At 38.0% G+C, this 26468-nt stretch overlaps 1 protein-coding gene across 1 annotated transcript; it reads right to left on the bottom strand.

Moving 5' to 3' along the window:
• Positions 1–2819: 2819 nt before the first annotated feature.
• Positions 2820–6276, bottom strand: LOC103941831 (receptor-like serine/threonine-protein kinase SD1-8). The gene is made up of 7 exons (XM_009352030.3): positions 4974–6276; positions 4749–4865; positions 4473–4639; positions 4114–4324; positions 3760–3997; positions 3536–3686; positions 2820–3445 (listed from the first exon to the last, which is right to left on the bottom strand). Exons 1-7 carry the CDS (start codon positions 6226–6228, stop codon positions 3134–3136), a joined length of 2451 nt encoding a protein of 816 aa, XP_009350305.3. The 5' UTR covers positions 6229–6276; the 3' UTR covers positions 2820–3133.
• Positions 6277–26468: the final 20192 nt, after the last annotated feature.

The raw sequence follows: 26468 nt of genomic DNA, 5'->3' as shown, positions 1-26468 counted from the left end.
TATTTATGCACACAAACAAATTAATGAACCCTAACTCTCGGTCATCAAGTGGAATATGAGCATGAGAAAAAAAATTGAATGAAGAAGTTGATTAGTATAACTTATCACTTTATACATTGAGCTGGTGATATTTATATTCACTTATAAGTGAATTTCAATTATCGTGAATACCAATTTTTTTTTCTCCCTTTTTAATTAATGTAAATATATAATTGTATTAAAATATACTATAACTAGGTAATATGCGCAGAAACTTACAAACATTTGTAACTTCAATAAAAACAACAAAGCTTACAATATTACTTGCTCCTGAGGTTCTAAATTTAAATTTCCTTCGACAAATAGGGAGAGAGAAATATAAACAAAATAAAACAAGTCAAAATTTCATTTAGCGGTGGATAAGTAATTCAACTTAAATCGCTAAAAATATAATTAAACAAAAGGACAATACTTGGGTACTGCCTCTTCAGTACCACAAGTATACTGACTCTGACGTGGCCCACTAACAGACATACACGTATATCTTTCTAAAATACCGACTATTCTTGCAACCAAACAACTATCATCTCTCTGACTTCAGCCATGGAGAAACACATTCCCATTTTCACAGACCACTTTAATGGCCTTCCTCCCAGAAGCCAAGTTTCGAACCTTCCTCTTTGTTGCCCATATTCACCATCCTCCTCTTACCAACCCCAATGGCCTTAGATTTCTGTACTATTGGTAGATTTTTCATTCACAATCAATAACGTATGATCCCAGATCAGTGGGGCGGGTCTTTTTTTCTCCATGTTTGTGGGTTGGGAATGGGATTAACGGAGGAGAGTTGAAGAAGGGATAACGGTGGGGACGACGAAGGAGGGGGTGGGAATGGGATCGACGGGGAAGGGAGTGGAGTGGTATCGACGGGAAAGGAGATGCGGTTGGGATGGACGGAGGAGAGGTTGAGGGAGAAGGTGTGGGGATGACATTGGCGGGAAGCGGTCTGGGCCTGGGAAAGATGTAAGGAAGAAGATGGGTGTTTGGATATGGGTTGAAGATAAAGTTAGCTGTCTGGTTAACAAGATAACAAGTGTTCGGAGATCTAAATGACAGGTGTTTTAATATTATTGGGCCATGTCATTGGGTGTGTATTTTGGGTACTGAACGGAGGATGAAATCACCATCTTATTCTCACATGTAACACTTATGTGCATGTAACACTCATGTGCATGATACTAACAAAGAAATGATAAAAATTTTAATTTTAGGTATAAATTCTGACCGACTTATATGTTTAAATCCCTTTTTTTTTTTTATCACAGAGCTACCGAATACTTTATGATCACAGAGATTATTTATCCGATTAGACGTAGTATTATTTTCTTTTTCTTTTTTCTTTCTGTTCCGTGCTCTTCCTGGCGAACGGGGCGCACGCACAGCCACAACTTCAAGGAAGCAAGAAGAATCGCAGGTCGTTGCTTCTAACCTTTGCGAATTCAGGTATGGGTATCCTCTTCCTTGATTATTTGGGCGATTAGGAGAGTGGGCTCAACGATTTGGGTTATGTTTTTCAAATTCTAAAGGTTAAATTGACTGGGTTTTGATTCAAAAGGGTTCTGGTTCGAATGGGTTCAGCAATCTGGTATTTTTCAGGTATGGGTCTGCTCTTTGTGAACCCAGAAAATGCAAATCGAAGCAGGTGGCGGAGACTCAAATCCTCCCAATTTTCCAAAAAACTAGAAAGTTAAAAGAAAAAAAAAATCTCAAATCCGTATTTCAAATATAATAAACCAATATTGAGTTTCTATTGTGAACCAGAAAGATTGGGACCGAAAAAATCAGAAGGGAAAAAGAAAGGGAAGCGGAAGAAGAAGAAGGGAGGGGAGCCCTGGAAAGAACCGGTTATCTGAAGGGTGGAAGCGAGTGTAGCTTCATTGCTCTGCAGCACAAGAATTACCAAAGACATTGTTGATCGAACAGTTGGAGCTTCTTGAACACCCATAAACCCTATATGGATACACGTCAAAGCTTCATCAAGCCAGCATATTTCCCTAATCGATTCATCAATAACCTCCATTCCACCTCCTTCTTTACATAATTTTTGTTAAGATTAAGGCTTAATCAAGAGCTTCATAAACCATCGCAAAAAATTTACCTATGCCCCTTCCTCGTTTTACAACTGAATCACTTTTTCCCCAATTCATTCCATATCTCTAATCATTTCCTTGAAATGACTTAAAAGCATTTTTGATGAAAATATTTTTAGGATCAACCATTAATAAAGATACAAATAACTTCTAAAAAAACAATTAAAGTGTTTTCTTAAAGAAGCACATAATTGCAGAAAACACTTTAAATGTTTTTGAAACCCAAAATAATTTCTCTAAAAACGTTTTCAGTCATTTTAAAAGCACAACCAAACGAGCCATTTATCTGTTCTTTTTATTTTTTATTTTTTATTTTTATTTTTATTTTAAAGAAACGATAGTAGTATTGTATTTCAAGAAGTTGCAAGTTACAAGAGAACCAAATTATGGCTGGGGGTCTCCTCGACCAGTAAGTCAAGAATGAATACCGGTGGGGATTCAACCCAATTACAGTCATGGGAAAGCGAAGGACCATAACGAGCGAGTCGGTGGGCAACTCTGTTAGCTTGATGGTGAACATGGGTAAGAGAGACTTCAGTGATTGTCAAAAGCAGCGCTTTGTTGGAGTAACTGTTATGTTTGAGAAGAAGAACAAACTACTTGAGTTCCCATGCTAAAATATTACATGTATATAAACCATCAACCTCTGAAATTTGTAGCTTGCAACTTGCAAGGCTTAAAAATGTGGAATATATAAACTATGCTTTCTAATACTTACCCGACCAGCAAGCGTCACGGAATCTTCAAAGATCTTCCGTCTTTGTATAAAACAGATACATTAGAGCACTTACTGTGTGCATCAGTTTGATGATTTGATCCATCCCAAAGATCTTCCGTCTTTGTATAAAACAGATACATTATAGCAAAATCAAGGATCTTCCGACATGGAAAAGAAGAGTTGAATGTCGAGTTTTTTCTTAAGGTTTACACACACACACACACACACACACACACACACATATATATCTAATTTTTACGTTCACAAACGAAACATGACTGAACCCCTATCGACCTTCTGGCAAACTAACGGTGAGTTCATTGTTCGAAAAACTGGCAGGTGTTTGACGAGAAGAACCAACAGCACAGGCACTCTTATGTATTACGAAAGCAGGTTCTTTGAAGGGTGGAAGTGATGTAGCTTCATTGCCTTGCATCATACAAATTACCGAAGACATTGTTGGTCGATCAGCTGGAGCTTCTTGAACACACAATAACCCTACATGGATACACCTCAAAGCTTCATCACGTTGGCACGTTTCCCTTAACGATTCATCAATAACCTCGATTCCTCTTCCTTCTTGCCATAACTTCCATGCCTAAGGAAAATAACATGCATGTATATAAACGCATCATTCTTGCAAGGCTTAAAAAAGGAAGGGATATAAACTAGGATTTCTAGTACTTACCCATCCAGCAAGTGTAAGCGGATCTTCAGAATCATGAAAAGCAGAATTCCGCTTTCCGCTCACAATCTCTAAGAGTAACACTCCAAAGCTAAACACATCTAATTTTTCTGAAAAACGGCCATAGAGGGCATACTCAGGCGACATGTAACCACTGCATGAATGGTAGAGAAGTCAACATTAAAGACTGCATAAGATTTACATATGAAGGAAACATTGTAACTTACAATGTCCCAACAACCCTGTTTGTATTTGCCTCAGTTTGATCCATCCCGAAAATTTTTGCCATCCCAAAGTTTGAAATTTTGGGTTTCATTGTTCCATCCAACAGAACGTTGCTTGCTTTTAGGTCCTTGTGAATGATTTTCAATCTAGAATACTTGTGGATATAAAGTACTCCTTGAGCAACACCTTCTAAAATTCGAAAGCGTGTACGCCAATCCAGTTTTGTCTTTTCAGATGAATCTAATTGCACAAACCGTAAAGAAGAATGATTTTAATGTTGCAAAAAGGCAATAAAATGTGATGCTCTGGAAATCGACAATATGAAAGAATTAATGGTAGAAGTGGAGAGCATATACCAAACAAAAATTTGTCCAAACTTCGATTGGGCATGTATTCGTAGATCAATATCATTTCCTCTTCTTCAATACAGCAACCCAATAGCCTAACAAGATTGGTATGTTGGAGCTTGGCTATAAGCTTTAACTCATTCATGAACTCCTGATGCCCTTGCCCTGACTTCTTTGACAACCTTTTTATGGCTACTTCTTCATTTGCAATCAAAATCCCCTGTAGAGGATGGAAAATTCCAGAATAAAGGAACCGCTAAACTCCTTGACGATGACACTTAATTTGGGACCTCGATAAGAAATATTCAAAAGAAATGATGAAGCACTATTACTGTGCTAGCATGTAGTGCACACAGTGGAAGGGTCACCTTATAAACAGGACCAAATCCTCCCTCTCCGAGTTTATTAGTTTCAGAGAAGTTATTTGTAGCAGCTGCTATACTCCTTAAACTGAAGAGTGGTAGTTCGGGGTCATTCTTTCTGCCTCTAAGGCTAAAATTTCTTATAGACTCGCTTATGCTCCTTCCTACGCTCCCTGTTTGAGTCTAATTGTTATAGCACCATTCGTTTGTGTGTAAATTGGAGAGAGAGAGAAAGAGAGAGAGAGAGAGAGAGAGAAAGATGGTGGCGTGTGGTAGTACTACCTTCATTTCTCAATATTTTCGTCCACAATAAATAGCCAAAAATTATTGTAAGCAATCCTGATGTTGTTGAGGCTATTGGGATTACAAGGGACAGCTTATCAACATGACCCTTACCGCCTGCAACCAACAAAAAAGGCTTCATTTTCTGGCTAAATTTTATTGTCTCTTGTCTGCTAAGAATATAAATTGACACAGAAAGCAGCGAAAGAAACAAAACTAACATACCTTGATCAGAGCGGTGAACACGAATATACATGGTTTGCCCAAGCCAATGATTCTCTACGAGATCCATCAAGTCATCAAGCCATGTCAAGCATTTTACAGTCCCTCCTTCTATCACATTTGAATAAGCATAAGCTGTGCAAGAGCAGTTCCGTAGGCATTCAGATTCACACTCACTTGTACTCATATTTCCTAAAATAATAGCATGATCCGGCAGTTTCATTTTCTCAAACTTTTCAAACCCTTCCCCTTTATCACATGTCAATGGCTTTTCCGGAACACAACCACCGGGCCAGTCCCCCTGAGCCGATTGTTTATGTAATTCGGTCCTAAAACCTTTCAAACACTTGCATTGTGACGAGAGGGGATCACTGTTCTTATCACAGGCTCCATATGGACCGCATGCAGCATAAAAATCACATTTATTAATAGGTTCTTCCCATGCTTTAAACCATGTCTTAATTGTATCAAATTCAGTCCACAGCTGCAGATTTAACTCACCTGTTGGGCTCAAAACGACCCTCGGTTTTAGAGAGCTATTTGACACACCAAAAGTAAGATCAATCTCATTAGCATCGAAATTGTAAGAAAGGAACCCTCCACTTTGATTTCTAAGGTATCTTTTAACCTCCTTGCCAAACTGAACAGCACTTCTCCAATATGTAGCATTTCCCTTCCAAATAATTAGCTGCAGGGGAACTTTCGGATCAATGCCTGCGCTGAACATTCCGGGTTGTGGATCATCAAGTGCTGCCCAGGAAGTAAGACGCGATTGTTGGCCTGTTATTTTGTTCAGGCTAAGCTTCATACTGGGCAACAATGTGTCAGAGGGATGATGGAAGCTCTGCCACAAAACGTCTTGTACAAATATTAGTCGAAGGTTTCCACTATCCATCAATACAGCAGTTGTGGCATTCATTGCAGAAGCTGGTATCGATGCATTAGACGACCAGACTTGTTTTCTAGTCATCCCATCTAACACCACAAGATTTCCATCAGCGCCAAGCATCAAAACACCCGGAGAATCAAGTGGGGATCCTCTGTTGGCAACCCTTACTTTCGGTTTCTTTGGGATTGTGTTGTACCATATTCCAAGGAAGAATTTCTTAGAATTTTCAGGACTGAAGAAGCCTAATGCAAATGTTCCACCGGAAGAAATCAAGGTCTGGTCTGCGCTGAGAGATTCTTCTGGTACCAAGGTGTCTAGGCTTGTACAAACAGATGGAAGAAACATAAAAACACAAAGGATCCACCCCATTCAGCTACAGAGAGACAGAGGAGGAGGAGGCAGAAGAAGAAGAAGAAGAAGTGATCAGCAATAATTTGTCACCACAACTAGTGAAAGTACACACCCTATTGCGAATGAGCGTCATTACTTTAGTCTAAAGAAGGGTCTCAAATTGCACTGTTCAAATGAACAGTGTTTGGATCCGAATTTCGTTTTATTTACGGCCATGCCATTGCTTTAAAGAATGGTCTTTGTGGGTTTGGGCTCCGGGTGGGGTTTGTTTTGGTTGGCTACAATTGTTTTTGGCGGATGGGGATGGGGTTTGGGCACCGAATCACCGACAGAGAGCAGGGGGTGACCTGCTGATTGTTTAATTCATCAGCAGTTTATTGTTTTGCCCGGCGGAAAAGTCCAGCCTTGGCGTATCCTCTGACTCAAATTTAAAAATGGTTTCTTGACTGTTTAGTTTGTTAAACAACATCCTTTCCTACCTTCTAAAGCTCATTTTCTTTATTTTAGCTCAGACCAACTCACTCCACTCTCTCTCTCTCTCTGTGATTCTGGGTTCCGTTCTGCCATTTTTGCTTCTGAAGAAACCTAATTGCAGGTTTCTTTTCCATTTCCAAGCTTCTGTTATGCTTTGTGCTGCCGTATTTTCTGTTGTTGATGAGGCTCGATTGAAATATGCATCAACTTGATTGATTATGCTGCTGTATTCTCTCTCTGCATTTTTTCTTTTTCTCCTTTTAATGAGGCTTTATGCTGCTATACCAAAATGATGAAATATTCATTTTTAATGATAGTTTTATAATTGAGTATGTTTTAATTCGGAGTTTTAATTTGATCAGTGTGATTTTTTTGTGATTAGGATTTAGGACCTTGGTAACTTGGTTGATTAGGAATTTGTGTGTTTACCTCCTGATCAAACTTAGTTGGGAGCCATGAACACGAATATAAATATCTCGTTGCCCGACAATTTGATTGTCTACAAGAATCCATCAAGTCACCGTACCATATCTGTTTCGTTCTCGCACTTACATATGCATAAGCTGTGCGAGAGCGGTTATGGAGGCATTCAGATTTACACTAGCTCATAACTTTATTTTCTAGCATAATAGCATGATCTGGTAGTTTCACATCCTCCAACTTTGAGAACACTTCTCCGTTCGCACACCAGTACCTTTTCTGGAACACAACCACCGGACCAATCTAAAGAGGCACATATAGCACATATATAGTTTGTTGTATTTTGGTTACAAGTCTGTTACAACTGTCCATGTAACTAATTCCTAGATTAGTCAATTAACCAAGTGTAATTAGTTACTAAGCTATTTTTCACATGTATATATAAACTGGTTGTAATTTCTTATTCATTAAGAAATGAGAAATCCAAGAGTCATTTCTTATATGGTATCACTCGCCTCTTTGCTCACGCACCGATCCTAGCTTCCTCTGCAATCTTTGATTTCTCCTCCCAAATCTGTTTTCTCTTTGCAAAACCTTGATCGACAATGGCATCTTCTACTTCTTCGCCTACAAATCCAGAAGTTTTTGCTTAGATTCCCACTCCTCTTTCATCAAATTCCGCTCCGATAAACCCTAATTCTTCGATTTCTTCAATTTCCATCCAAAACATCAGTTGTATGGTTCCTACAAAGCTTAAGAGGGACAATTATCTCGCCTAGAAAGCTCTTTTTGCTCCAATTTTCCGGCGTTACAAACTTACAGGTATCATCGATGGATCGGAGTAATGTCCACCGCCTTTTCTTCTCAAACAATCCGGTATAAGTACTGCAGTTCATAACCCTGATTTCGAGATCTGGTTTGAAAAGGATCAAAATATCCTCATCTGGTTGAATTTCACTCTCTCTGAAGATCTTATTCCATTCACCGTCAGCGTCACATCGTCTCGAGAATTATGGCAGATTCTTGAACAGCGTTTTGGCGGAGTCTCGGCGGCGCACATTCACCAGCTCCGATCGCGTCTTCATGCGATTCAGAAAGGAGATTTGTCAATTTCTGATTATCTACAGCGTATCAAAGGCATCTCTGATGCTCTTATGGCTGCAGGCGCACCGGTGTCAGAACCCGATCTCATTGCTATTACCTTAAATGGCCTCTCTGATGATTACGAATCTTTCATTGATTCGATAATGCTTCAAATTTCATCTACTTCCTTAGATGAACTTCATGGATTACTCATGAACAAAGAGCTTTTCATGCATCGAAAGAAGAAAGCTCAGTCATCGTCTCTCACTGAACCATTTCAAGCATTTGCTGCTTAAGCTTCACCTCTCCAGCAAGGTCTCTTACCTACACCTCCTCCCTCACAAACATATGTTCTTCAACATTCTACCTACAGTAATCGCAACAATTTCCAACGCAATAATCATGGCTGAAGCAATTTTCAGAAAAATAATCGAGGCTGTGGCAACTATCGTGGAAATTATAACAACTCTGGCCCTGGTAATGGTTTCCTTTCATCATAATACTGGTAATTACAATTGCAATTCTGGTGGATTTAATCGTACTTCTGGACATCGGTCTCCCTGTCAAATATGCAATTCCTTTGATCATGAGGCTCTTGACTGCTATGCTCGAATGAACCATGCTTTTGCTGGAAAGATTCCACCTACCAAGCTTGCTGCTATGTGTGCCACTACTGCCTCTTCTTCTCAGCCTACATGGCTTTTGGACTCTGGTGCTACTGCTTATGTCACCAATGATATCTCAGCAATATCTTCTCCCATTCCGTACTCTGGTGAAGACAAGGTTTATGCTGGTGATGGCCAAGGTATGCCAATTCACCATACAGGTTCTTCTATTCTCCAAACACCACATGCTGCTTTTCGATTAAATAATGATCTTCATGTGCCACAGATGCAATTCAATTTGCTCTCTGCATATCAATTTCTAAGAGACAATTATTGCTATTTAACTCTTGATTCTGATGGTTCTATCATCAATGACCGTTCCACTGGGAAGATGCTTTTTTGGGGCCCAGTTAGGGATGGTTTCTATCCAATGCAAGGTCAGCCATTCCAAGCTTCATATTCTGCACTTGTTAGCACTCAAGCTTTTTTACAACAATGGCATAAACGACTCGGTCATCCTTCCATAGTTATTCTCAGAATGATTTTACATACACATAAGCTTGTTCCTCATACTTCAGCTTCTGTTCAGTTTTTTTGTGCAGACTATGCAATTGGCAAAAATCATAAGCTCCTATTTTCTTCTAGTACTACCACTGTCTCAAATAAGTTGGACTTAATTCATGGTGATGTCTGGGGTCCCTGTCCAGTTTCATCTGTTAGTGGCTATAAGTACTATGTACTCTTTGTGGATGAGTATAGCAAATACAGTTGGATGTTTCCTTTACAACACAAGTCCGAAGTCTTCTCTACTTTTGTGAATTTCAAAGCATATGTTGAAAACTTACTTGGCAATCAAATCAAGATTTTTCGAACAGACTCAGGGGGTGAGTTCACTGGTACTGCTTTCACTTCTTTCTTGCTTCAACATGGTATTTCTTATCAGTATAGTTGTCCACACACACCTGAGCAAAATGGGTGTGTGGAACGCAAGCATAGACATCTTACTGAGACTACACGAACACTTCTTGTTGCTTCCAAAATTCCTCACAAGTTTTGGGTAGAAGCTTTTTCTACTGCAATGTACCTTATCAATCGCATGCCTATTTCTGGATCTTCTCAGTCTCCATGGGAAATTCTTTTCAACAAGCCTCCTGATTATTCCAAGTTAAAAGTCTTTGGTTGCTGTTGCTACCCTTGGCTCAAGCCATATATGCAATCAAAATTGGATGGTAAAAGCAAACCATGTGTGTTTCTTGGTTATAGCCTTCAACACAAAGGTTATCGATGTTTAGATGTGTCTTCTAACAGAGTCTATATTTCACGGCATGTTCTCTTTAATGAAGATCATTTTCCATTTCATGATCTTTCTTCTCTTCAACGTAGCCCTTCAAAGTGTTCTTCTTCTGTCCCCTCTACTCCATCACCTGAGTTCTCCCTGCAATTTCCTCAGTCAAGCCTCCCTGCAACACAACCTTCTTCAGTGTTCTCTTCAGGACCATGCTCAGCTTCTTCCGAGACACCTCCTCCCCACCTTCTGTCTCTCAACCTCAATCTACACAGCCACCTCAAAACTCTTCTTCATCTCCCGTGCACTCTCCTTCTCCAACTTCAACAACTTCAGTTCCCACAAACACTCATCCTATGCTCACCAGATCTAAAGCAGGCATTTTCAAGCCTAAAGAGTTAGTAGCCACAAAACATCCGATTGATTCCAGTTCATTTGTGCCTACTACTTATTTGCAAGCCTCCAAGTATGATCACTGGCATAAAGCCATGCTTGAAGAATTTCAAGCTCTCCAATCCACAGGCACTTGGAATCTTGTACCTTCCTCTCCCAATCAAAACTTGGTAAGCTGCAAATGGGTTTTCAGGATCAAAAGGAAACCTGATGGTTCTATTGATCGGTACAAAGCTCGTCTTGTTGCTAAGGGCTTCCATCAACAAGAAGGTATTGATTTCAAGGAGACCTTCAATCCGGTTGCTAAACCTGTTACTATTGGCATTCTTCTTACAATGGCAGTGCAATATGATTGGTTTTTACACCAACTTGACATCAGCAATGCTTTTCTCCATGGCAATCTCCAAAAAGATGTTTTTATGCAACAACCCCCAGGTTTCATTGATCCCTTCAAACCCTCCTATGTTTGTAAACTTTAGAAATCCCTTTATGGATTGAAGTAAGCCCCTCGGGCATGGTATGATAAGCTGTTTCAAGCTTTGGTATCTCTTGGTTTCACAAACTCCAAATCTGATCGTTCCTTGTTTGTGAAACTTCAACCATTCCCTGTCCTAGTTCTTGTATATGTGGATGATATCTTGGTGACTGGTCCTAATACCTCTCTCTGTTAACATTTTATTCAGCAACTTTGTTCCTTATTTCCTATTAAGGATTTAGGTCCATTACACTATTTCCTTGGCCTAGAAGTTCACAGATCCGATGAGGGTATTTTCCTGTCTTAAAGCAAATGTGTTTTAGATCTATTAGTCAAGACAAACATGGAAGGTTGTAAGCCCTGTTCTACTCCTCTAGGAACTCAGAAGCTAAATCATGTTGGAGATCTTTTGGCTGATCCTAAAGAATACAGGTCTATCGTCGGGGCATTACAGTATCTTACTTGGACAAGACCTGATCTTTCCTTTGCCGTGAATCAAGTATGTCAATTCCTTCACTGTCCACGGGATTCCCATTTTCAAGCCGTTAAAAGGATTTTACGGTTCTTAAAAGGCACATTTGATCAAGGAATGTGGTTTAAGAAGAGTCTCTGGCATCTTACTGCTTACTCTGATGCCGATTGGGCAGGTTGTGTGTTTGATCGGAGGTCCACCAGTGGCTATTGTATATATTTGGGCAGAAACTTGATTAGTTGGAGTGCCAAAAAGCAACCTACAGTTGCTCGTTTTTCTACAGAGGCTGAATATCGATCTCTTGCACACACAGCAGCTGAAATCACCTGGAGATGTAAAATTTTCAGAGATGTTGCTTTTCACCTCACTACCATTCCCACTCTTTGGTGTGACAATGTTTTTGCTATTTCTCTGTCCTCAAATCCAGTATTTCATGCACGTACAAAACACGTGGAAATTGATTATCATTACATTCGTGAACTCGTTCTTGCCAAGCTGCTTCAAGTGCAATATCTCAATACTCACATCATGGTTTTATTATTACTCACATCATGGAAAAAAAACCTAACATTCTCCCACATGAGTATAATTAAACCATACACAACATATATGTTCAAGCAAACGAAGGTGATCACTGACTTTTATTAATCATAATGACTTTTACAATCATCCACAATAATTCATCAGTTGAACTAAAGAAAACTTCATACATAATACATCATATGAGTACTCCAGAATTACAAACTGATCAAATCAAGTGAAAGTATCGCAAAATTGGAGAGCTTCAGTAGAGAGCTAAATGGTACCAATATTGCTCCCACATTGGATTGGTCTTCTTGATACCTTTATGTATCCTTCATTATTTCTGCATTACGTAACATTCCATGAAGCACATGAAATAACCAAAAATGTAGATTACACATAAGAAATGATGTCTGAAGCTATACCAAACAACATAGCTTTATAAACATCAAATCATCAATATAAGTAAAGTTATCATACCTTACTCCCATATTCAAACATTATCAAGACATCCTTGCAAACCCATATTAGTTACATGTCGTTGGAAAGCTGTCACATGTAAGGCCTTTGTCAATGGGTCTGCAATCATGTTGAAAGTCCCAATATGTTTTATCTCAATTACTTTCTCCCTGACCTTGTCTTGTACTTTCAAATATTTGATGTCTATGAGCCTTGATGCCTCTGATCTTCTATTGTTTTTAGCAAAGAAAACAGTTGCAACATTGTCACAATAGATCTTCAAAGGCTTTTCAATGCTCCTTACAATCTCCATTTCACGAATTAAGTTTCTTAGCCAATTACTTTGCTTTATTGCCTCGAAACAACCAATGTATTCTGATTCCATTGTTGACACAGGCCTTGTAGTTTGCTTCTTACTCCTCCATGAGACTGCTCCTTCACACATCATAAAAATATATCCACTTGTTGACATCCTATCATCCACACAACCACCTAAGTCGACATCAGTGTAGCATACCACTTCCAAATTTTCTACTCCATGAAACCCCAAAACATAATCTCGAGTCTTCTTCACGTACCTTATAACTTTCTTTCCTGCATTCCAATGTGCCACACCGGGATTCAATTGAAATTTCCCTAAGACACTCAATGTAAAAGCCAAGTCTGGTCTAGTGCATACTTGTGCATACATCACATTTCCCACTAATGAAGCATAAGGCTTACTTTTCATGTCTTCAATCTCAAGGTTTGTAACTGGACATTGAGCCAAGGAAAGTTTATCTCCTTTGCCTATAGGTACATCACCATTGCTATAATTTGCCATGTTGAATCTCTTAAGAACTTTGTCAATATAGTTCTTTTGAGAAAGACCAATGGTTATCTTTGACCTATTCCTCACAATTTCAATGCCCAAAACAAACTTCACCCAAATCCTTCATGTCAAAACTGTTAGATAACATACTTTTGGTTTCATTAAGCAATTGAACACTTCAACTAACCAAAAGTATACCATGAAAATGAAATTTGATCTTATCAAATTCATATATATATACAGTTGTCAATTTTATTTTCTACAAAGCCAAGTGAAGTCACTACCTGATCAAATTTCTTGTACCATTGTCTAAATGCTTGCTTAAGTCCATAGATCGACTTATTGAGCTTGCATACATAACTCTCCTTCCCCCTTTCAACGAATCCTTGTGGCTGTTTCATATAAATGGTTTCATCAAGATTGCCATTCAAAAAAGCAGTTTTGACGTTCATTTGATGCAACTCAAGGTCAAAGTGAGCTGTGAGAGCCATGATAACTCTAAAGGAATCCTTGGTGGAAACAGGTGAAAATGTTTGTGTAGTCCAGTCTCTCCCTTTAGCCACCAACCTGGCCTTATGTCGTTCAATACTCCCATTGCTGTCTCTTTTGGTCTTAAACACCCATTTGTTCCCGATTGGCTTTATATCATTTGTTCCTTCAACCAAGCTCCAGACACCATTTGCTTTCATGGAATTCAACTCATCTTGCATGGCAGCATGCCATAAGGAGGCTTGTGGACTTTCTATGGCTGCATTATACGTGGTGGGATCATCAACATCACCAAAATCATACTCTACTTCGTTTAAATAGGTCACGTAATCATTTTATAATGTTGACTTTCTGGTTCTTTGTGATTTCCTAAAAGGAACAACTACCTGCATCAGTGTTGTTGGATTAGATGATTCTGCATGTCCACTTGATATTGGTGGTGCTGCTGCATGTTGACTTGAAATTGCTTGAGGGATCAACATTGCGTCAATGTCTTGAATGACATCTTGATGCTCATGCATTGGAGTAAGTTGCCCACGGACCTGTGAAAATGCACTATTTGATGGAATAGTTGTTGGCAAGGTTAGAACGCTCGTGCCATTTGTAGATGACTGATTATTCTCTTCCATTTGTTCAAACACATAACTATTCCTTGAATGTGAGTACAAAGCTCCACCATCTTCAATGAACTTGGCATTGTTGCTCTCTGCCAAACGAGTGTGTGCATTAGGGAAATAAAAACGATAACCCTTGGATTTCTCAGGATACCCTACAAAGTAACAACTTGTAGTCCTTGTATCCAATTTCTTCTCATGGGATTGTATAAACGAGCTTCACATCAACAACCCCAGGTATGGAAATGTGAAAAACTAGGCTTCCTTCCTGTCCAAAGTTCAAAAGGAGTTGAACAAACAGCTTTACTTGGTACACAATTTAGTATGTAATTAGCTGTTCTTATAGCCTCTCCCCAAAGAAACTCAGGGAGTTATGAATGGGAAAACATACTCCTAACCATCTCCTTTAGGGTTCGATTTCTACGTTCTGCAACTCCATTTTGGGAGGGTGTACCATGTGTAGTATACTGAGCAACTATGCCTTCTTGTTGCAAATACATGGCAAAGGGTCCCTTTTGTTGGCCAGCTTCTGTAAACCTACCAAAATATTCTCCTCCATGGTCTGATCTTACAACCTTAATGTGTTTTTCCAATTGTTTTTCCACTTCAAGTTTAAAGATTTTAAAACAATTCAAAACCTGTGTTTTTTCAGAAATCAAATAAAGATATGTATACTGAGAGAAATCATCTATAAAGAGCACAAAATAAGAGTTGCCACAAATCGTTCTAGTTGGAAATGGACCACAAACGTCAGTATGAATAATTTCTAAAATATCACTACTTCTCTTTGAATTTGACTTGTTATTTGATGAAGTGGTTTTACCCTTATAACAGTCAATACAATTTTCTAAGTCGTGAAAACTTAGATTTGGCAATGAACCTAATTTCACCAATCTCATCATTCTCTCCTTGTATATATGCCCAAGTCTCCTATGCCATAACATAGAAGAATTATCATTAGTGAGCATTCTCTTTGGGGTTGAATGACTAACATTATGACATTCATGAAAATAGGTACACTAGATTTGCCAAAGATCAAAATTAATAGAAGCATAACCCAACAAATTATCCAACTGATCCTTTAAATAAAAACGAATACTTAAGTCATCACCAACATATGAAAAACCATCTTGTACAAACTTAGTAGCTGACAACAAATTCCTTCTCATTGAAGGTACATAAAGGACATTATTTAACACCAAAACATAACCTGAAGAGAATTTTAACATAACTTGACCAACAGACTCAACATTGACACGACTTCCATTTCCAACATAAACACTGTAATGCTCCTTATTTTGGCTCTCCTGGCTTTGAAATCCCTGTAAAGAATTGGTTATATGCAAGGAACAACCAGTATCAAACCACCAAGAATTTTGAGGAATAAAAACCATGTTTGATTCTACTGTTACAAAAACATTTATTTGTTTTATACCTTTCTTAATGAGTCATGCTTTGAATCCTGCACAATCCTTTCTTAAGTGCTCGAAAGAATTGCAATGATGACACCTTTTGAAGTGGGGTTTATTTATCTTAAGACCAAAACTCATGGAAGGAGTATCACCTTTATTAGGTCCTGTAGAAGTTGAACCATATTTCTTTGACCCTTGTGCAGCATTTGGTTTGGAACCTGTGTAATTCGACTTCCCTTTGTCAAACTTAGAAGTTCCAGTAGCTTTATTCTTTCCTTTTCTAGCATCAATCAGATTGATGCTGTCAATTTTTGAATTCTTCATTCTCTCTTTTTCTTGGCAGCAGATGGAAATCAGTTCATTAATATTCCATGTTTCCTTTTGAGTATTATAGCTCACCTTAATTTGCTTATAATCATTTGGTAGTGAGAATAAAGCCAAATGAACAAAGAATTGGTCAGCTATGGCAATGTCCATTGCATTCAGTTTGTTAGAGAGGTTGACAAGTTTGAGCAAATGCTCTCTAACACTCCCAACGCCATCATGCTTAGCATTGATTAACTCTGAAACATAAACATCAGTCTCAGCCTTATCAGACCTTTTAAACTTTTCCTCAATCTTGGCCATGTACGACTTGGCCAAGTCACACTTTGGAATACTACCCCGAATATGCTCCTCCATTGCATTTTGCATGATTAACAGTGACATTTGATTAGCCCTTTCCCATTTGGAAAATGTCTCCTTTTCTGCAGCAGTACTATCTTCAGTCAAGGCTGTTGGTTGAGGCTGGGAGAAAGCAACGCTGAATTCAAGCATCCCCAGATGTATTTCAATTTGTTGCTTCCAAGTCTTAAAGTTATTGCCGTTAAGTTTCTCAATGTTCATCAAGTTGAGCATATTGAAACCTACAATTTTTGACAGAAATTTGATTCGAAATTCATGAGTTTTGTGACAAAGAAATGAAACTTAATATTATTTGTCATCCAACAACTATAGAACTAGTCACACTTTTGAGCAAGAAACTGTCTATATATATACAAAAGATGAATTTCCAATCATGCACAGCAAAACATAAACACTAGAAGTTATGTAAATACAATGCCTTTGGGCAAGTAGGGTTACAGACATTGCAAGTTCCATGTTTCATTATACAATAATTCATAGCTAGTCCCAGTAGATTATTTCTTTGGAAAGTGCTCTACTTGATAAGGCATACAAATTATAGCCACTTTACTACATTGAAACTGTAAAACCTTAATAGTATGCAGATCACTTTGGTGACTCATTCATGTCGTTTTGCAGATTCATCAACAGATAGTATAAATATTTATATATTGCCCTCAAATGAACAATTTCAATTTGTTCTCATTTGATTGGAACTCAAGCAACCAATTGAGAAAAAATTATAATGACACAGAATGCTCATTGTATAGTTAATTCATCTGATTGCAGTAATATTGGTTACAATATAAAACACAAGGATAGATTTAATAATCTTGCAGCGGATCATGAATTAAATTGAAATATATCATTGTCAGTATGAGTTTATGGTTCAAATTGACCTGCTCTGATACCACATGTATACATTCATTGTTTATCAACATCATCAACCAAACCATAAACTACATCAACACAAAATTATCACTCAGTAAAAGTATTCCATTTAAGTGTACAAGACAATAAGCTTACTTGCAGGATTAGCCATGAAAACTAGCAGCAAGGTTCTTCTCTTCTCTTAGATTCGTAATAGTTCTCACTTTTAATAGGACTAGTGCTATATGAACATGGTGATCTGAGAAGAAGGACCAAGCTATATTTATTGTCTAAAATGATAACTGCCCATCCTATCATGGCAGCAGTTACATGTCAGTTTTTAGAGTTTGAAACCAACTCTAATTCAAAAGTTTGAGTTCTATTGTTTCCCTCCTCTGTAATTTATCATAATTAAATTACTACAAGTCCAATATTAATATAAGTCCATTTGTTTTCTTGACATACTCTAAACTATGGTTTTATTATTACTCACATCATGGAAAAAACCTAACACAAGGAGCATAAAAATCACATCGACTAACAGGCATGCTCCACCCTGAAAACCATGTACTATGTGATCTGTCCACTTAAGTAGATCAATCCTCCCGGTTGGATTCACCTTAAGCCTCAATTTTATTGAACTACCTGAGACACTATAAGAAACATACTCCTCATCATCGTCAAAGTTGTAAGCAATGATATAAGCGTTTCCATTTGATGATGGATCATTTTCGCCAGAAAAATCAAATCATCCCTCTGTCTGCTTTGAAATCTTTGTTGCATAAGGTTTAGTACATAACAAAAACATGTGCAGTATAACACTTACCGTGTGCCAACAATCTTGTTGATATTTGCATCAGTTTGATACTCTGATTCATCCAAAAAATTTTCCCGTCTCCGTTTAAAATAGATATACATTATAACAAAATCAAGGATCTATAGTTTCTGATATGGAAAGGAAGAGTTGAATGTCATAGTCTTATTCTTGAGGTTTACATATTTAATTTTGACGTTCACAAAACGAAATATGAACCTTTATCGACCTTCTGGCAAACTAACAGTGAGTTTATTGTTCGAAAAACTGGCAGGTGTTTGAGGAGCACAACCAGCACCAGCACCCCTATGTATTGAGAAAGCAGGTTCTTTGAAGGGTAGAAGTGATGTAGCTTCATTGCTCTGTAGCATACGAATTACCAAAGACATTGTTGGTCAATCAGCTGGAGCTTCTTGAACACACAAAAACCCTACATGGATACACCTCAAAGCTTCATCAAGTTGGCACATTTCCCTTAATGATTCATCAATAACCTCGATTCCTCTTCCTTCATTCCTTAACTTCCACGCCTAAGGGAAATAACATATATATAAACTCATCAGTCTGCAAGGCTTAAAAAAAGAAAAGCTATAAACTAGGATTTCTAGTACTTACCCATCCAGCAAGTGTAAGCGGATCTTCAAAACGATGAAAAGCATAATTCCGCTTTCCGCTCACAATCTCTAAGAGTAATACTCCAAAGCTAAACACATCCAATTTTTCTGAAAAATGGTCGTAGAGGGCATTTTCAGGTGACATATAATAGCTGCATGAATGGTAAAGAAGTCAGCGATAAGGACTGCATAAGGTTTACTATGTCCCAACAACCCTGTTTGTATTTGCCTCAGTTTGATCCATCCCGAAAATTTTTGCCATCCCAAAGTCTGAAATTTTGGGTTTCATTTTTCCATCCAACATAATGTTGCTTGCTTTTAGGTCCCTGTGAATGATTTTCAATCTAGAATACTTGTGGATATAAAGTACTACTTGAGGAACACCTTCTATAATTTGAAAGTGTGTACCCCAATCCAGTTTTGTCTTTTCAGATGAATCTGATTGCACAAGCCATAAAGAAGAATGATTTTAATGTTGCAAAAAGGTAATAAAATGTGATGCTCTGGAAGTTAACAATATGAAAGAATTAACGGTAGAAATGATGAGCATATACCAAACAAAAATATGTCCAAACTTCGATTGGGCATGTATTCATAGATCAATTTCATTTCCTAGTTTTCAATACAGCAACCCAACAGCCTAACAAGATTGGTACGTTGGAACTTCGCTATAAGCTTTAACTCATTCATGAACTCCTCATGTCCTTGCCCTGACTTCTTTGACAACCTTTTTATGTCAAAATACCCTGTAGAGGATGAAAAATTCCAGAAGAAAGGAACCCCTAAACTCTAACAATGAAACTTAATTTGGGACATCGATAAGAAATATTCAAAAGAAATGATGAAGAACTATTAATGTGCTAGCATGTAGTGCTTACAATGGAAGGGTCACCTTATAAACAGGACCAAATCCTCCCACTCTGAGTTTATTAGCTTCAGAGAAGTTTGTAGCAGCTACTATACTCCTTAACCTAAAGAGCGGTAGTTCTGTATTATTTTTTCGACTTGCAGCACCAACATTACCTTTAGTCTCACCATACTACCTCATATGCTCCCTGTTAAAAATTATAATCTGTTTGGGTCACTCCTCTCTGTGTGCCTTCACAAGTGTATGTGTGTGCGCGTGCAAGAGAGAGACAAAGAGACAGAGATAGAGTGGTTACAGTACCTTCTCTTTCCGGAAGATTTCTTCCATAAGAAATAGCCAGAAACCATTGCAAGCAATCCAGCTGTTGCTGAGACTAAGGCAATTACAAGGGTCCGCTTATCACTACAATGCTTATTGGCACGATCCTTACCACCTGCAAAGGAAAAAACAAAATATCAGGCCAACCAAATGATTGCTCCAATTACAAGGGACTAAGGGAGGGGTTATAACAAAACCAAAAAAATTAACCCCTGATTACTTGTAGGATTCTTAATCTCAGAAGCTGCAAGTCTGACATATAAAGTTCCTCTATAACTGTCGTCTGCTTCTAGTTGTTGCAGACCCAAGAGATCTTCTGTCCAAATTTTGCATCCAGTACTACTGCCATAAGCATAAGCAGTGCAAGAGCAGTTTGTAATGCAGATTGATTCACATCTTGTAATGGACTCTAACAGTTCATCTTGTGGATATTTATCCGCTAGCAATGATATGCTAGGTATTTCTAGAAATCAGTCTTCACACTGCTGGTTGATATCTCTCACACACCCACTAGAATAATCCAGTAAATTCCAGTCCATCGGAGATTTTGGAGAAAAACTAACCAAACAACTACAGTGTTGGAAGGTTAAAACCAAATTTAAGTTACAAAGAAAGATAGAAGTTCTAGAGTTGTGATGTATGGAATTTCTAGAGTTAATCATGATTTCTCTAGATGTTTCAATTATTAAGAAGCTTATAATTAGCTAAATAAATGATGATATATTGTAGTGGCCATAAAAGCCATGTAGTGTTATGAGTTTTAAGTGTGAAAAGAAATCAGAATAGTCTTTCTAAGTTTAAAGAACCTCTCCCCGCTCCTAAAATATTGGCTCATGCCATTTTTCATAGAAACCTATTAAAGCATTTCTCTATCGCTTTTCCTCCTACAAATTGGTACTAGAGCTGTGTTGAAGTTTTGTCAATACGGCAAATGCAAATGCAAATGGTCACAACTTGGCTTCACTAATTCCTCGATTTGGTGGTGATAATTACGACTACTGGAGCAATAATATGAAGGTGTTGTTGAAGGCCTTGGAGCTATGGAATATTGTTGAAGTAGGCTATGAAGAGACGGATAACGAAGCTGCGTTAACTCAAGCGCAGATGAATACTGTGAGAGAGAACCGAAAGAAGGACAGCAAGGCACTTTTCCACATCTATCAAACCATTAAGATGCAAGTATATGAAAGAGATACGAAAGCTGAAAATGCAAAGCAAGCATGGGATATGATCGAGAATGCCTACAAAGGTAAGGAGAAGGTAAAGAAGGTTCATCTGCAATCTTTAAGGAAAGAATTTGAAAAGTTTGAGATGAAAGAAGATGAGACAATCAAGGACTACTTTATCATAGTTACCTCTGTCGTTAATCAAATGGTATCAAATGGGGAGATTCTTGAAGATGCAAGAATTGTTGAGAAAATTCTTCGTATACCGGCGAAATTTGACTATGTTGTGGCTGTCATCGAAGAGTCAAATGATATTTCAACCTTTTCTATAGAAGAGTTACAAGGAAAATTGGAGGCACATAAGATCAAAATTAATTTGAGGAATCCTTCTACTACTCTAATTTGAGGAATCCTTCTACTACTCAACCTGATCAAGCACTCAAGTCTCAAGTTACAACTATGGGAGGCAATGGCAATCAAGCTTCTAGCCCTAATCAAAGCTTCGGATGTGGAAGAGGCGGACGAGGTAGAGGAAGAAATTTGAATGGCAGAGGCACTAATTCTTATGGCAACGAACGAGGCTTATCAAGCAATTCCAATAATGAAGGTGAAAGAAATTTCAACTCATACCGAGGAAGATGACGTGTTTTTCAAGGAGGAAGAGGATGTGGCACTCCAGAATGCTATTATTGCAACAAATCTAGGCACAAGATCAGAGAATGTTTGTTCAAAAAGGCTGATGATGAAAAACAATATGGAGCAAGTTATATGCATCAAACCAATTATGGAGATGGTGATTATAAAGAAACTGTACTACTTGCATGTCATGAAGGTCAAATGAATGATATGTGGTATTTGGATAATGGAGCTAGTAAGCATATGACAAGTGACAAAAACCTTTTTTCTACCCTCTATAAGTTCGATCGTGGTCAAGTAAGAATTGGTGATGATAGAGCCTACAAAATTGAGGGAATTGGTGAGGTGTCTTTCAAATCAAAATCTGGAACAATTGAGAAGGTTTCTGAAGTGTATTATGTTCTTGGTTTGAAGAGTAATTTATTGAGTATGGGTCATCTGTTGAGGAAGGATTATGATATTCGCCTCCGTGGTGATTTTTGTGTTCTCAAAAGGAAGGATAAATTTGTTGCCAAGGTTGGACTTTCTGCAAATAACTTGTTTCCTTTAAAGCTACAGACAACAAAACCATCTTGCTTTGTGAGTGTTGAAAAAGAAGTCTCTAAGCAATGGCATGATAAATATGGCCATTTAAATTATAGAAGTTTGAAGTTGCTGTCAAACAAAAGAATGGTACATGGGCTGCCTCAAATTGATTCGGTAGATGGCGTTTATGAAGATTGTCAATTTGGTAAGCAACATAGAAGTTCATTTCCTTTAGAGTCCTCTTGGCGAGCAAAGAAGTTGTTGGAGCTTATTCATTTTGACTTGTGTGGTCCAATGCCAGTAACATCTTTTAGAGGTAATTTATATTTCATTACATTTATTGATGATTTCTCAAGAAAAGTTTGGGTCTACTTCCTCAAAGAAAAATCTGAAGCATTTCAAGGCCGAAGTTGAAAAGTTTGTTAGCCTTCTAATCAAAAGTTTAAGGACAGATCGTGGTGGCGAGTATCTGTCCAATGAATTTCAAAAATATTGCAAAGATCATGGAATAAAGCACTAGTTGACAGCCCGATATACACTGCAACAAAATGGCGTGAGCGAAACAAAGAACCGGACAATCATGGAGATGGTGAGATGCATGCTCAAGAAGAAAAGATTGCAACAAGAACTTTGGGCAAAAGCTATTTCTTGTGCTGCATATTTAATCAACAGATCACCAACAAAGAGTTTGAAGGATTGCACACCTCATGAAGCATGGTATGGAGTGAAGCTGAGAGTGCAACATTTAAAGATTTTTGGTTGTGTTGCCTATTCCCATGTTCCAAATGAGTTGAGAAACAAGCTCAACCATAAGGCAAAAAAGTGCATTTTCATTGGATATAGTGAAAGGAGCAAGGCCTACAACCTATACAATCCGAAGACCAAAAAGTTCTTGATCAGCTGTGATGTCCATTCTGATGAAAATGCTTTCTTTGAAGAAGAAAATGCTACAGCAAAATTGCCTATTATGCAAAAAAAAAATGATACTTATCAATCAGAAATTGCTCCTCAATCCCCAAGAGCTACATCAAGTGATGACGACTTGCCTCCAAGAAAGTTCAGAAGTATACGAGATCTTTACGACTCCTCAGAGCAAGTAGATTTTGTGGATAATACTATATTCTTTGCTTTCTTTGCTGGAGAGGATCCAATTTCATTTAATGAAGCATGTGAAGAGGAAAAATGGAAACAAGCCATGGATGAAGAAATAAAGGCTACGGAGAAGAATATGACTTGGGAGCTCACAAATCTGCCAGTACACAAGAATCCTATTAGTGTTAAATGGGTATATAAGACAAAGAAAAATGCAAATGGGTCCATTAACAAGTACAAGGCGAGACACGTTGCAAAAGGTTAAAACCAAAAGGAAGGAAAAGACTATATTGAAGTTTTTGCTCCTGTTTCCAAACTTGACACTATTTGACTGATCATCTTTCTTGCTGCACAAAACAATTGGGAAATTTTTCAAATGGATGTAAAGTCTGCGTTCTTGAATGGTGTCCTTCAAGAAGAAGTTTATTTGGAGCAACCATCTGGATATGTGAAGAAAGGAGAGGAAAATAAAGTTTACAAGCTTAAGAAGGCATTATAAGGGCTCAAGCAATCACCACGTGCATGGTACAGCCGTATTAATTCATACTTCGAAAAACATGATTTTCAAAAGTGCCCATATGAACATACCCTCTATATCAAAAGCACCTCAGAAGGAAGTTTCAAGGTTGTAAGTGTTTATGTTGATGATCTTATCTTTACCTGAAATGATTTAGAGTTATTGAATGTCTTTAAGCTCTCTATGATGAGAGAATTTGAGATGACAGATTTGGGCAAGCTACATCACTTTCTTGGTATTGAAATTTCTCAATCTAAGAAAGGCATTTTCATTTCTCAAGAGAGTTATGCAAAAGAAGTTTTGAAGAAATTTGGGATGGAGAATGCAAACCCAGTAGTGACACCATGCATTACAGGCCTAAAGCTAAGCAAAGATGGCGAAGGGAGACTTGTCGATTCCACCAGGTTTAGCAGTTTGGTGGGTAATTTGATGTACTTAATGGCCGCAAGACCAGACATTATGTATGCAGTAAGTTTGGTGAGTAGGTTTATGGAAAAGCCACATTCAAATCATTAGGAAGTTGCAAAAAGAATTCTGCGATACATCAAACGAATCGTCGATTACGGCATCTTTTATGAAGCAAATGTTCCAGTGAAACTTATTGGCTATATTGACAGTGATTTAGCTTGTGAAATCCCATCCCCGGAATTTCACCATGTATTATGTACCCTGTATTTTAAATTCGTATTTCGTGATTTCGTGATCTATATTAGTTAATTTTAATTCCATTAATTTTAAGTTTAGAAATTGATTAGATATCAAGTTGGAAGTTTCATAATCAATCTTTATCTCTCGTTGACATTTGGAAGTTACAACTAGTTTCTTTTTATAGATCTCAAACCCACGAATACATAGGCAAAAACCGTTTGCGAGTCCGAATTATAACGATATAGTTACGGACGTTTGAATTGTGAACTTTAGACTGTGGGAATTATTAAATCCCCGCATGTGGGTAAAGGTTAAGTTAGTTTTTTTATAAGGGGACCAATCAGTTTTTTTTAAAAGGTTATAAAGGACCATTGAGGGAGGAGAGAAACTAACATTTCCCCCCCACTAGTTAGTGACCCGTGTGCTCCACCAACCTATTTTCAAACCCGCTAATTTCAAGCCAATTCCTCCAGTTCTCAGCTGACTTTCTTATCTACTTCACCTGTAACTTGCTCGACTATCTTCTTCCTTCCATCTCCACCAAAAATCAAGTTTGTTTGAGGCTTAATTCGGGTAGAACTCCACCGGAGAACCCAGGGGTTCTCGACGGCGATTCGTCATTCCGATGAGTATCATCATTCACCATCACCCTTATTCAACTTCCCTTGGACCCAAGAACAAGACCCAACTAGTGGTTGAGGCGTTGGAACACCAAAAAAGCCGAATTGATGAACACCCACCTTAGGGTTTCGTTGGGTGCGAGCCAATTTGAGGGCCTTCCCGGCCAAATTGGACTCGGCCACAGGTATAAAGTTTACTCTACTTGTTGAGATATTCACTCTTGTAAAATTTGAGATTTTTTTTTGGGAAAAAAGTCGAATTTTTTTCGTTGTGTGACATTGGAGTTATGGAAATGTTGTTGGTTGAATATATTATCGATAAGGTTCGCCACTTGATTATTCTAACAATTGACGATCTTACCATTGAATTGACACCAAATTTTAGTGTGCTATGGTAGATATTGTTTAAGGACCTTATGGACTTACTAGTGAAAATCTAGTGATTGGATCTTATGGAGTAAGTGATGTAAGATCAGGGACCCTACCTTAGAACAACGGTTTGATCCCTTATTAAATGTTGTTGTGGGAGACATATGAGAGTTTTTGATTATGTGAATTATCAAAGGAAATCTAAATGTGGACTTGTGCTTTGTTCAGGAGGTGATAGAACGTGATGCCTTGACTCTTGTGCTAAGGTGCATTAGCGCAGGCTCCAGGTGAGTGACTTTAATATATGTGATATTGGTGATTACCTTGCTTTCGTAATTATTACTCTGCAAGGGTAAGACTTGGTGTTATAAATATGTTTTCTATTGAATTGTTATGTTAATACCTAGTTTTTGATTTAAGATTATGAAATGAGATTTGACTATTACATATTGAAATATGATGTAATTTGTTTGATTGGCATGATGTGATGAAATGTGAGGGCTAGTGCTGGGTCGTTAAACCATTGGGGATTTGTTGCTTCGATATTGTTTCATTTCCGTTTCGTTGATCCGTTCTAAAAGTTAGTATTTATGCCTTACTTCTCTTGGTTGAGCTTTTGTAAATTAAGTAACTTGTGCTGGTCATAGTTCTTTGAGCCGTTGTACCTTATGGGTGTTGGTTTTCCGCGATTCCGTTGAGTGATGGTTCAGAATCGTAACCTTTCAGATTCCGTTGAGAGATGGTCCGGGGAGAGATGGTCCGGAATCCCTTTTACTTCGCGATCCCGTTGAGTGATGGTCCGGAATCGTAACCATTCGGATTCCGTGGAGAGATGGTCCAAAATACCTCTTACTCCGCGATCCTGTTAAGTGATGGTCCGGGATCGTATCCACCTTAGTTCATTGAGTTTGGTTTGAGATAGTTGCAAAGGTGTAGGCTTTGGCTGAACTGTGTCGCCCTAATCCTACTTTCATTGTGTGTATGTGAATATGGTTGTGAGATGTTGTGGTTGTTTCAAATGAAC

Source organism: the organism of the source record quoted next, unplaced genomic scaffold (assembly GCF_019419815.1).
Source record: "Pyrus x bretschneideri cultivar Hongxiangsu unplaced genomic scaffold, Pyrus_bretschneideri_v1 Contig13, whole genome shotgun sequence".
NCBI classification, from domain to species: domain Eukaryota; kingdom Viridiplantae; phylum Streptophyta; class Magnoliopsida; order Rosales; family Rosaceae; genus Pyrus; species Pyrus x bretschneideri.
This window is presented reverse-complemented; position numbering and strand designations above follow the sequence as displayed.

Coding starts and splice junctions, on each gene's coding strand:
- LOC103941831 (XM_009352030.3), bottom strand. CDS start 6,228: ATGGGGTGGATCCTTTGTGTTTTTATGTTTCTTCCATCTGTTTGTACA. Junction 4,866..4,973: donor TGTTCACCGCTCTGATCAAG/GTATGTTAGTTT, acceptor TGTTGGTTGCAG/GCGGTAAGGGTCATGTTGAT. Junction 3,687..3,759: donor AACAGGGTTGTTGGGACATT/GTAAGTTACAAT, acceptor CCATTCATGCAG/TGGTTACATGTCGCCTGAGT.